Source organism: Eschrichtius robustus, chromosome 14 (genome assembly GCF_028021215.1).
Source record: "Eschrichtius robustus isolate mEscRob2 chromosome 14, mEscRob2.pri, whole genome shotgun sequence".
Classification (NCBI taxonomy): Eukaryota; Metazoa; Chordata; class Mammalia; order Artiodactyla; family Eschrichtiidae; genus Eschrichtius; species Eschrichtius robustus.
Genome location: NC_090837.1, coordinates 24,665,101 through 24,677,991, shown reverse-complemented (window position 1 = coordinate 24,677,991; position 12,891 = coordinate 24,665,101). Strand labels below are relative to the sequence as shown.

At 45.0% G+C, this 12,891-nt stretch overlaps 1 protein-coding gene across 6 annotated transcripts in view; it reads left to right on the top strand.

Annotated features, from left to right (window-relative positions):
- Positions 1-12,891, top strand: part of SRRD (SRR1 domain containing) — a 30,379-nt gene that overhangs the window by 8,892 nt on the left and 8,596 nt on the right. For 4 of the 6 annotated variants that reach the window (XM_068562310.1, XM_068562309.1, XM_068562307.1 and 1 more), the window contains exons 3-7: positions 8,329-8,369; positions 9,939-10,198; positions 10,285-10,383; positions 12,054-12,208; positions 12,705-12,750. In XM_068562310.1, coding sequence (XP_068418411.1) covers positions 8,329-8,369; positions 9,939-10,198; positions 10,285-10,383; positions 12,054-12,208; positions 12,705-12,750 — 601 coding nt within the window. Of the gene's footprint in view, positions 1-8,205; positions 8,370-9,938; positions 10,199-10,284; positions 10,384-12,053; positions 12,209-12,704; positions 12,751-12,891 lie in introns of all 6 variants that reach the window. The other 2 variants (XM_068562312.1, XM_068562311.1) reach the window with 2 other exon arrangements.

Here is a 12,891-nt window from a genome sequence, read left to right as displayed (position 1 = left end):
AATCTGTGTGTGTCCTTTGCCCTGAAGTGGGTCTCTCTTGTAGGCAGCATATTGTAGGCTCTTTTTTTTTAAAAAAATCCAGTCTGCCACTCTGTCTTTTGATTGGAGCATTTAGTCCATTGACATTTAAGGTAATTATTGATAGATATGTATTTATTGCCATTTTAAACCTTGTTTTCCCATTGATTTTATGTTTCTTCTTTGTCCTTTTCATTTTTCCTTTTGTGGCTTGATGATTTTCTTTTGTATTATGTTTATGTTCTCGTTTTGGTTTTTGTGAATCTATTGTATGTTTTTGATTTGTGGTTACCCTGTTTTTCATGTATGTTACCCCCTTCCTATATCTACTTGTCTTAGACCGGTACTCATATAGGCTCAAACACTTTCTAAGGAAAAACAATCTGCATTTCCTTACTCTCCTCCCCACAGTTTGTTTGTTTGTTTGTTTGTTTGTTTATTTAAAGAATGTGTTTTACTTTTTTTTTTTTTTAATAATGAAGCTGCTTTTCTTTCTTTCTTTTTTTTTAATTTAGGGAAGGCTCTTTTATTTATTTATTTATTTTTATATTTATTTTTGGCTCTGTTGGGTCTTCGTTTCTGTGCGAGGGCTTCCTCTAGTTGCGGCAAGCGGGGGCCACTCTTCATCGCAGTGCGCAGGCCTCTTCACTATCACGGCCTCTCTTGTTGCAGAGCACAGGCTCCAGATGCGCAGGCTCAGTAGTTGTGGCTCACGGGCCCAGTTGCTCCGTGGCATGTGGGATCTTCCCAGACCAGGGCTCGAACCCGTGTCCCCTGCATTAGCAGGCAGATTCTCAACCACTGCGCCACCAGGGAAGCCCCTCCCCACAGTTTATGATCTTGACGTCCTCTGTTACATCTTCACGTTCACCCTTTTGCTCTTCACTGTGGTTATCATCGCTGTCACAGAAATTTTTTGATATTTTTTTTAATCTGTGTACTGGCTTATTTAAGTGATTTACTTTACCATTGTGATTTTTTCTTTCCTATATATTCTTACTTCTTTTCTATTTAGGGAAGACCTTTCAATATTTCCTTTAGGATAGGTTTAGTATTGCTGTATTCTTTTAGTTTTTGCTTGTCTGAGAAATTCTGTATCTCTCCTTCTGTTCTAAATGATAATCTTGCTGGGTGGAGTATCCTAGGTTGCAGATTTTTCCCTTTCAGGACCTTGAATATATCTTGCCACTTCCTTCTGGCCTGCAACATTTATGTAGAGAAATTGACTGATAGCCTTATGGTGGTGTTCCCTTGTAATTAACTCCTTGTTTTTCTCTTGCTGCCTTTAGAATCCTCTCTTTCTCTTTAACTTTTTGCCATTTTTATTATATGTCTTGGCGTAGGTCTGTTTGGATTTATCTTGTTTGGGACCCTCTGTGCTTCCTGTACCTGGATATCTGTTTCCTTCTTTGTTTTTTTTAATTTATTTATTTAATTTATTTATTTTTGGCTGTGTTGGGTCTTCGTTGCTGCGTGTGGGCTTTCTCTAGTTGCGGTGCGCGGGCTTCTCATTGTCGTGGCTTCTCTTGTTGCAGAGCACGGGCTCTAGGCACAGGCTTCAGTAGTTGTGGCACGTGGGCTCAGCAGCTGTGGCTTGCAGGCTCTAGAGTGCAGGCTCGGTAGTTGTGGTGCATGGGCTTAGCTGCTCCGCAGCATGTGGGATCTTCCTGGACCAGGGCTCAAACCTGTGTCCCCTGCATTGGCAGGCGGATTCTTAACCACTGCGCCACCAGGGAAGCCCCTGTTTCCTTCTTTAGGTTTGGGAAGTTTTCAGCCATAATTTCTTCAAATTCATTTTCGATCCCCTTGTCTCTTTCTTCCCCTTCTGGAATCCCTATTATGCATGCTTTATATTATCCTGTAGGTCTCTTATGTTGCTTTCATTTTTTTTTTCATTTGGCTTTCTGTCTGTTGTCCTGATTGGGTGATTTCCATTATTCTATCTTCAAGGTCACTTATTCGTTCTTCTGCATTATTCATTCTGCTATTCATTGCCTTTCGGTCAGCTTTCGTATCTGTAAATGAGTTTTATAATTTTTCTTGGTTCCTCTTTATAGTTTTACAGTACTCTGCATTCCTGTCGATAGCCTTTCTTAATTCCTTCAGTATTTTCGTTATCTCATTTTTGAATTCGGTATCTATTAGACTGAAGAGGTCTGTTTCATTGTTCTTTCAGGGGAATTCTCTTGGTCTTTTAACTGGGAGTTGTTCCTCTGCTTCTTCATTTTACTTACATTTCTCTTACTCTGTGAGTTTAGGAGAAACAGTTGTTTACTGTGGTTCCGGAGGGCTATTTATATGTGGAGGGTTAATATATTTGGTGCCAGGGTTGTTTTTAGTATGGATGCCTGTCGTCTCTTTCTTCAGCGTGTGCTAGGCATTGTCCCCTTGATAGGGGTGTGCAGATGTGGTGGCTGATGCCCAGTCCTGGGGTTCTTGGTGGCAGTGTTGGCTTAGGTGCACCCCCCGAGCACACAGTGGGAGCGGAGGCGGCCCTCAACTGCTCCTGGCATCTGGGTGGGTGGCAGCGGCAGGTCACAACTGCCCCTGGAACCCATGCAGTGTCCTGCCCTCTGCGAGCACGCACACAGGGAAAAAGGCTACAGTGGTGGGTCCTGCCCCTCCCCTGTCACACCCCCCAAACAATGTCACCTGGCCTCTAAGGTGGTCTGGGCTTCCTCTGCATACACCCTCAGTTGTGGTCACACAGATTCCAGCCCCTCACCCCCCGCCCTGAGCTTTTTTCCACACAGCTGCCCCCAGCCCTCTCTCAGGGTCTGATCTCTGAAGCCCAAGTTCCAGCACCCAGCCCCTGCCTGTGCCGGCAGACGCACGTCTCAGGCTGGGGAGTGCAGGGCAGCAGCACTGACCGTCTGTGAAGTCCGCTGTCTGCCGCAAACCGGCTGCTGTGTTCTCCCCAAAGCTCTGAAGCTCTCTGTCTGTCCCGGCCAATCTCCCAACCGGTGACGGGGCTTCCCAGGGTGTAGAAACCTTTCCTCATTCACAGCTCCCTCCCAGGGGCACAGCTTCTGTCCCGATTCCTTTCTCACTTTCTTTTTTTTTTTTTTTTTTTTTTCCTTTCGTCCTACCTGGTTACATGGAGATTTTCTTGCTCTTTTAGCAGTCTGAGGTCTTCTGCCAGCGTTCAGTAGATATTCTGTGAGAATCATTCCTCATGTAGATGTATTTTTGATGTACTTGTGGGAGAAGGTGAGCTTCACATCCTACTACTCCACCATCTTGATCCTCCCTGAGATTGTTTTCCTAATTTCTTTTTTTGATAGTTCATTATTAGTCTTTAGAAATGCAACAGATTTTTGTGTACTGATTGTCTGCTGCAACATTACTGAATTTGTTTATTCATTCTGACAGTTTTTTGGTAGAGTCTTTAGGGTTTTCTATCTGTAGTATCATGTCATCTGCAAATAGTGACAATTTTACTTTTTCCTTTCCAAATTGGATTCTTTTTATTTCTTTTTCTTGCCTAACTGCTTTGGCTAAGACTTCCAGTACCTTGTTGAATAAAAGTGTTGATAGTGGGCATTCTTGTCTTGTTTCTGATTGTAGAGGAAAGGCTTTCAGCTTTACATAGTTGAGAATAATGTTAGCTGTGGGGTTGTCATATATGGACTTTATTTTTTTGTGTTTGTGTTTAAAGTACTTTATGATTTTACAGAGCATCTTCATACACGCAGTATCTTATGTGATCCTAACAATAACCCTGGAGGTAGGGGTTACAATGCCAATTTTACAGGGGATGGAATGGAAGTGGTGAGATACACACAGGCACGCTACTTAGAATTCTACTAGAACCTTAATGCTGTGAATCCTGGGACTGAGTGTTATCCTTGAAGAAAAGGATGGTTGTGAAAATGTGATCTGTTAATTAATAGAGAGAGATTCAAAAATAATATGGAATCCCACATTTTTCCTTTTTTTTTTTTTTTTGGTTTGCCTTTTCTTTTTCTCGTTTGTCATTTTTAGCCCTTTCTTCATCTACACAAAATGTCTCCAGCTCTACTGAAATATTTCTTTTTCTCCACGATCTATACTGGATATTTAAGGCATAAAATGCAAAGAGCTTTTTAGAATAATAAACGTCAGCATTTTTGTTTTTTATGATCAAAATATTATTGCTTGAAATGGACAGTTAATTTAAGGAAACAAGTTTTGGTGTTTGGTTCAAATGTGTTGAATGAACTGCCCCAGCTTTACTTTATTTCACTATAAAACTTGAAAAAGATAAGCTGTAATTTGGAGAATAAGACAAGAAGGTATATTAACCAAATATTACTTTGTTAAAATTCTAAGGAATTTAAAAATCTTGATTGCCTCTGAACACCTATAGAGCCCTGTTCTTCCCCCCATATAGCTCTGCTGTGTTGTATAATTGCCTGTTTACATGTCTGTGTCTTTCAGAGACAGTTAGCTCTGTAAGGCCAGAGACAATAACTATCTTATTAGCTGTTAAGTCCAGCCCCAGAAGGGACACCAATGAACATATGCTGAATGAACAAATGAATGAGTGAACAAATGAATGGATTTTCTTTTCTGGCCTCCCTGTCTCTGGTTGAGACTAGTGTTTTCGATGTAAAGAATCCACATATAGTCAGTACCCATGGGATTTCTCCTAGAACCCAATGGGTTTCATCAGGTTCAGTAAGACAGCAGGTGCGTGGGTGGCAGAGGACTCCTGGGGACTGGGAGGAGCGGTCCACCAGGCAGGGCATGGGCAGCATCCCAGCTCAGGGTGCTGGGGGTGGTGGTGATGGTGGGGTATTGGAGTGGGGAGAGATGTGAGTGTGGGAGCAGAGGCCCAAACAGCACCAACACCCAGGAGAGGAAGCCATGTGGAAGCTGGGTACCAAACGGGAACCAAGGGTTGTTTGGAGGAGACACAAAGGGATCTTGGAGTCAGTTGTGCTGATGAGTTGTGCAGAGGTGAAGGGCCTTTTAACGAGATGGTAGCACAGGGTGTCCCGCCCAACCCACCTGATCTTTTTTTTTTTTTTGGCTGTGTTTGGTCTTTGTTGCTGTACGTGGGCTTTCTGTAGTTAAGGCGAGCGGGGGCTACTCTTCGTTATGGTGCGCGGGCTTCTCATTGCAGTGGCTTCTCTGGTTGCGGAGCACGGGCTCTAGGCACGCAGGCTTCAATAGTTGCCAACCCACCTGATCTTAAAAGGGCCCTGGCTTCCCTGTCTTCCCCATTGGTCCTGGGAATCCTCAACTTCCAGGAAAGCCAGTTGGTCTCCAGTCACCTTTAGGACCTGGTGGACCTATTGGACCTGGAATGCCTCGTGGACCACGCCTCTAGTGGGACCTCTCTCTCCTTTTTCACCTGAGGGTCCAGGCGGACCTTGAATTAAAGTGATATTTTTCAATGTCTGAGAATGTTCCCAATCTTTTAGCCTGAAATCATTAGTGATGTTATTCAGTAGTTTCACTTCTCCTTTTATTTCCTATTCCAAATGCACGTTTTTTTTCCCCCAGAGACATAATTTCTGCTGATGCATTGTACACATGCTCCTTTAATTTACTCATCTCCTGCCACTATTCTGATGATAGGTACAAGAACTGCAAACATAAGGAGATAAAGGGCAATCAATGCAGCTTTGAAAGACTTAGTTTGTCTTGAAGGGCAAGGCCATTTTTAGGATTCAGAGGCAGCAAAGCTGCCATTGAGCAAGCATCAGACTTCACACATTCTGAACAGCTCTCAGTGTTCTCCTGTTGATGGGAAAGCTATCCCACTGTGTCATACTTCTGAAGCAGAAGCCACTAGAGCCATAAACTGGTGAGAACACTTAAATGATCATTTTGATGAATTCCTGGAAGCTGAGCGAGGACTAGTGTGAGAGTCTCTGAGAGACTTCTGGGGGCTGCAGTCCTAGGGGCACCCCCAAACTTTCCTGGGCTTTACCTCCAGGAACCCAACCAGGGCCTTACGGTAAAGAGCCAAGAAAAATCACCTGGTGCCTCTGGCAGAGGGAGGGGAAAACTAACAATTTAAAATACATCCAGAGCATTCTTCATAATAAAGGCTTACTCTCCAGTGAAAAAGCCGTATGTATATAGCCTTTATTATGTTATGTTCCCTCTATACCTGCTCTGTTCAGAGTTTTTATCATAAATGGAGAATGAATTTTGTCAAATGCTTTTTCTGCATCTATTGAGATGATCATGTGATTTTTATCCTTCATTTTGTTAATGTGATGTATTACGTTGACTGATATGCAGATGTTGAGCCAACCTTGCATCCCTGGAATATTAAATCCCACTTAATCGTGGTGTATGATCCTTTTAATGTATTTTTGAATTCGGTTTGCTAATTTTTTTAAAAGATTTATTTATTTAATTTATTTTTGCCTGCGTCGGGTCTTAGTTGCGGCACACAGGATCTTCGCTGAGGCACGCAGGACCTTTCGTTGTGGCGTGCAGGCCCTTCGTTGTGTGTGGGTTTTGTCTCTCTAGTTGTGACTCACGGGCTCCAAAGCGCATGGGCTCTGTAGTTTGCAACACGCAGGCTCTAGTTGAGGTGCGCCAGTTCAGTAGTTGTGGCGCATGGGCCCAGTTGCACCGCGGCATGTGGGATCTTAGTTCCCTGACCAGGGAATGTGTCCCCTGCATTGTAAGGTGGATTCTCTACCACTGGACCACCAGGGAAGTCCCCGGTTTGCTAATATTTTTGATGAGCATTTTTGTATCTGTGTTCATCAGGGGTATTGGCCTGTAATTTCCTTTCCTTATGGCATCCTTGTCTGGTTTTGCTAGGGTTATGCTGGCCTCATAAAATGAGTTTGGAAGTGTTCCCTCCTCCTCTATTTTTGGAAGAGTTTGAGAAAGATCAGTATTAATTTTTCTTTGAATATTTGGTAGAATTCACCAGTGAAGCTATTTGGTCCTGGACTTTTGTTTGTTGGGAGTTTTTTGATTACTGATTCAACCTCCTTACTAGTAATCAGTCTGTTCAGGTTTTGTATTTCTTCATGATTCAGTCTTGGAAGGTTATATATTTCTAGGAATTTATCCATTTCTTCTGGGTCGTCCAGTTTGTTGGCATGTAATTGTTCCGAGTGGTCTTTATGATCCTTTATATTTCTATGGTATCAGTCGTTATATGTCTCCTCTTTCATTTCTATGGTATCAGTTGTTATGTCTCCTCTTTCATGATCTTCCCGGACCAGCCCTGTTTTTTTTTCTCGGTGAGTCTAGCTAACGGTTTGTCAATTTTTATCTTTTCAAAGAACCAGCTCTTAGTTTTATTGATCTTCTCTATTGTAGTTGTGGCGCATGGGCTCAGTAGTTGTGGCTCTTGGGCTCTAGGGCACAGGCTCAGTAGTTGTGGCACACAGGCTTAGTTGCTCCGCGGCATGTGGGATCTTCCCGGACCAGGGCTTGAACCCGTGTCCCCTGCATTGGCAAGCGGATTCTTAACCGCTGCGCCACCAGGGAAGTCCCAAGACTTTTCTTGTTTCTTGAGGAAGCCACTTATCACTATGAACATCCCTCTTAGAATAGCTTTTGCTGCATCCCATAAATTTAAAGTCTGTTTTAAAGTCTATCTTGTCTAATAGAAGTATAGCTCTTCTGCTTTCTTTTGGTTTATATTTGCATGGAATATTTTTTCCTAGCCCTTCATTTTCAGTCTGTGTGTCCATACATCAGAAATGATTCTCTTGTAGGTAGCATATAGATGGGTCCTGTTTTTTAATCCATTTAGCAACTCTATGTCTTTTGATTGGAGAATTCATTCATTTCATTTAAATTAACTGTTGACTGTGTTTTGCTCTGGTTTGTGGAAAACAGTTGACCTTAAAGAAAGCCTAGACACTTGGTTTTGTCCCTTCTTTTACTTTCACCTTGGAATTATTTGTAATAACAAAGGCCATTTATTGAGTACCTGCTCTGTATGAGGCACTGTGTTGAGTGTTAACCCATTTCACTCCTCCCGTAACCCTCTGTGATGGGTGCGGTTCTTATCCCTATTTTAGAGATGAGGAAACTAAAGTTCAGAGAGGCTAAATCTCTGCATCTAACCACCAATTGTGGAGCTGCACCTGTGTGCCAAGACCCAGACCTGTCCCCAGGGGTCGGGTGCCTCCTCCAGGAAGCCCCCTCTCCTGCCCTCTCTGAGCCCCAGCAGCTCGGCTCTGGCTCTGGCCATATTCACCTGGTACCCTCCTCCAGTCTCACAGGTGGACTCTGCGTCTGAGGGTGCTCCACCATCCCCACATCCCGGCCAGGAGGAAGGTCCCTGTTAGGGCAGCCCTGAAAGGGATGAGAGATGACCACGCCATTTCTTCTCAACAGGGAGGACCTGCTTATCTCTGATTTCTGGAGTTCAGCACTAGGTGGGTACCATCTGGCTCAGGCTGGAGGCAGTCACGGTGGGAGGAGGGCCTGGATGTGGGCAAAGCACGGAATCCACCTCTCACTGGATGATGTTTTGCTTCACAGAGTGGTGTGCATGCTGGGTTCTAATTCTGACTTCCCCCTTAAAACTGTGTGTCTTTTGGCACTTAACTCTGGTCCTCGGTTTCTTTATCTGTGGAATGGACATGAAAATGTGCATATCCTGTAGTGTAATTTTGAATATCAAATGAGGCATTCAGTAAAGTGCTTACAACAGTGCTTGCCTGCTGCACAGGAGGCAGTAAATGTTAGCTGTCATTATCAGTGTCGTTGAAATTTATATTTATCCTGCTCTTCCCCTTGACGTTACATTGTAGACCCCACCCCAAGCTGTTATAATCTCTTCCTAAGCATAATGTGTGGCAACATAAATATTAATACACAACGTGAATATACCATAGTTGTAATTTTTATTGAGGGACACTTAGTTTGTTTCCTTTTTTGTTGTTGTTTTTTTTTTAAATTTATTGTACATAATTTTTTTTTTTTTAAACAGTAATCAAAACTTAAAAAATTTTTTTTAATTAAAAAAATTTTTTTAGCTGCACCATGCAGCATGTGGGATCTCAGTTCCCCAACCAGGGATCCAACCCCTGCCCCCTGCGGTGGAAGCGCAGAGTCAACCACTGGGCCACCAGGGAAGTCCCAATATACGTAATTTTTCAATGAGTACCCTTATGCATAAAGCTTTTACCAAATTTAGGGTAATCTTCTTAGCATACATTCCCAGAGGTGGAAGTGATCAACTTGATATCCACTGTCAAGTTGTTTTCCAAAAAAAGCTTTTACTGATTCTTTGACCAGCATGGATGGAAAAGAGCCAGCTTTTCGTGCAACCTTTCCTAGCCTGGGTCTTATTTAAAGGTATCTTTGCTGATAAGTCAAAACTGGTATCTTATTATGGGAATATAGGGCTGTTTGCTTTTTGTTTTGTTCTACGTACAGATTTGTTCTGCTAAATTCAGTACCAGTATGAGAGAAGGAGAGACAAGAGAACTCACCACTCTGTGAAACGATTTAGACAGAGTATTTTTCATTACTGTCTAGAAGCCCCAGCCTACCTATTTTTCTTTTAGTTTTTTACACATTAAATATTCTTATTCCGTTATTTATAGTGTCATTTTGAGAGCTCTGCTCCTCTATCCTTTTTTATTATTAGAAAAAGTAGGTATTTCAGACCATAACTTGCATTTACCAGGTTGCCTCTTATTAAATTAGAATGAGTTGACATGAGCATTAGATGGACACTGTGCCCATGAATGAAACCTGATTTTTGCTTGAAACGTTCCCTTCGGCTGTAGGCTGTGGGTAGCCAGGGACCGGACAGCCATCAGTTCTGGGTGGACGTGGCGGCTTGTCCCAGGCATGTTCGGGAGCGAGGCCAGCAGCCCTTTTCTCTGAGGAGCTGAAGCCTTTTCAAGCCTGCGCCTCTTCTCCCTGGGTCTGTGGATGATTTCATTCTCAGGGTCAGAGCGTGCCCTCTGACTGTACTGGGCCTGCTCTTTCAGAAACCGTCAACAGGTGTCTTAGGAAACATCTGGAACAGCTGAAGGCCCCTGTGGGGCCTCTTTCAGAAGCCATTGGAAGCCTGCATCTCGACTCATCACCAGGTGAGTCAGATGTGGCCCCTGGCTCCGTCCCAGAAGAGACCCCAGTCACAGGATCCTGCCGTTTGAAGTGTGTGTGTTACGGCGTTGGGAACTTCGCCACCTGCGTCATAGCTAGAAACCAGCTCGCGTTTTTGCTCCTCTTTCTGGAAAAGTGCCAGGTAAATTTTGGTATCCTTCCTTATTGTCTCCTTCCTTGGCCTTGTGCACACAGATGTTGACTAAGCCACTCATTTGCCCTCTGCAGATACCCAGAAGTCACTGCTGGGTGTATGACCCTCTGTTTAGCCAGCTGGAAATTGCGGTTCTTAGCACCCTTGGTGTGGTTGTTCTCAGTGAGAACGAGGTACGTGGCTTAAGAGAGGGGAGCAGGGAGCGCCAGGCAGCTGCTCACCAAGCTGACCCCGGGCCCTGTCCCTGGGCGCCAGGCTCTGTGTACTAGCGGTGCCTCCTCCCCAGGGCGTCCGTATGTGGCTGGTCTGTTACCCTGTTTGGACCTACGTTGTGCCTGTCAGAAGAAAAAAAATCACACAATGGCACAAACACGTTAGGTTGGCAAAATTCTCGTTAAGAATTGTGTCCCAATTTTATGCTTAGTTGGTATTTACTGTTGCTGCAGGAGAATAAAGAGGGCACAGTCTCCACACCTCAAATGAGGTCCTTCCGGTTGGAGCGCGCCCTGCCCTGGGGGAGGGAAGCCGTAGCCCAGTCACACGCATAGCGCCTGGCTGAGAGGTATGGCTAAGTGCTTGGCCTACCCTGCGCCCCCTAAAAAGGCTGGGATTCAAGATTTCTGAGACCTCTGGAAAAAACGTCATTGCACAAGCCAAGGGCTGGAGCGACTCTAGGCTGATACCGCTACATTTAGTCAGGCATTGTCTTGTGGATCATAGAATCATTTTATTCCTCTCTGTTCTGAACCGCCATCTCATTGCTTATTATGAAACATGAAAGTTAGGCCCAGCTGAGAGGAGAGTCAGTCTCTGATGTTGGCGGGGTCCTAAAACACTGCCGTTCAGCTCAGGTCATCCTGAGCTCTGAGTGCCCACTCTGTGCGAGGCAGGGAGCTCTGGGGAGCCCGAGGGCATGTGGCTGTGGACAGGTGCATGATGAGTGGACACGAGCAGAGCCACGTCTAGGAACTGAGACGGAGGACACCTGTGCTGTTCCGGGGGTCCAGGAAGGCTTCCTGGGTCTGAGCTGGGATTTGAAGGTCTCCCGGGAGTTTGCTGAGAGCCAGGACTGCAGGCAGCCTGGGCAGAGCCGCTGCTCAGGAACCATGGCGAGTGTGCCATGGGCCAGGGAAGCTGCAGGGAGAGAAGAGAGGCCTAGGGTCGCCGGCGCCAGACAGCAAGGGCCAGGGGGCTTGTTCCTGCCGGAGAGGTGGCAGAGATGGCGTACGCAGAGCAGAGGTTCTCAAGAGGCGGTGACTGGACCCCCAGGGCACGTTTGAAAAGGACTGAGTTACGACAGGGATCTGCAGAAAGTGACTCAGGAAAACACAGTACCTGAGAGACAGTGACCTCTGCTGTCCCTCCTGCCCTGCTGTCGCGGACCCAAGCTGCCCCTTCATTAGTCCAGAGCCTTCTGCGTTCATGGGACACGCGTTTGTTAAGTAAACGCGAGTTCTTTCTGGACTTCATGATTTCTTGACTTTTAGTTCCGTTATAATCCTATAGATTTCACGTGCACTACTAATGTAACTATTCCGCAAGAGAACGTAGTAGGAGTTTTTTCCCATTTGATGCTTCAATTTGCCTTCTCCTCAGCTCATTATTTGTCCAGCTACATTGACCTGTGGTGACATGTAATGTGTGAGTTGAAGGTGCACTAGTTGATTTGATGCATTTTTCTTTTGTAAGATGACTGCAAGCGAGCTAACACATCCTTCAGCACCACACAGAATTACATTCATTTTTTGGTGGTGAGAACTCACAGCTCATTATCACTCTGCCCTTCCCTCTCCCTCACCTTGTTGTAAGAAGTGTGTTTACACCTCTGCACGTTGTACCCCAGGAAGGAAAACGGAGTGTGTACGGCGAGCCCACCGTCTTTTACATGCTCCACTGTGGGACGGCGCTCTACAACAACCTTCTATGGAGGAACTGGTCCATAGATGCCCTTTCCAAGATGGTCATCGTTGGGAACAGTTTCAGAGGACTCGAGGAAAGGTAAGCCTGGGAACGCCGAGGTGCCACCAGGCCCTGAGGTGAACCCATTCCTCAGACTGACCTGCAAGCAGGAAACATTTCACACATGGAAAGCCTTTTCCGTGGGAACCTGCACAGAGGGTTGGAGCTGGGAGACGTCAGCCCTGAGTCAAGCTGGGAAGCAAGTTAAGGAGTCTTTCTGCCAATAATTCCTCCCTTCCCTTAGGACAGGCAGAAACAGCTTTTTAAAATGGGGAGAAAACATCTGAGTTCTCTTCTTACAGCTACATAACATCCTCCTGCTTCACGATGCCTCGGTGTCTGTCATTTTTCCCTGATGAAACGGGCAGTGACTGTGACTGGGGCATTCACACCTTCTCCTAAATATTTAACCTACTCTGTATCCCACATTTTTAAAAGATTTTTTGATCTATTTCAGTCCCCTTGCCCTTCTGTGTCTTAAGTTGAATGAAACCACTTTCAAACCGCCTAATCAGAATTAAAATTTTTGTTCTAGGTTGTTGACAAGGATTCTGCAGAAACATTATCCGTATGTTGCAAAGGTATCTGCCTGAGTGAAGGGGCTGGGGTGGGACATCATACACATACATCTCCATTACCCCGGAGAATTCTGCCTTCACCTGTAGCGGCGGGAGCTCCCGAGGGGCTAACCGAGGCACAGCGAGGTTACAGCACTGTCAGCT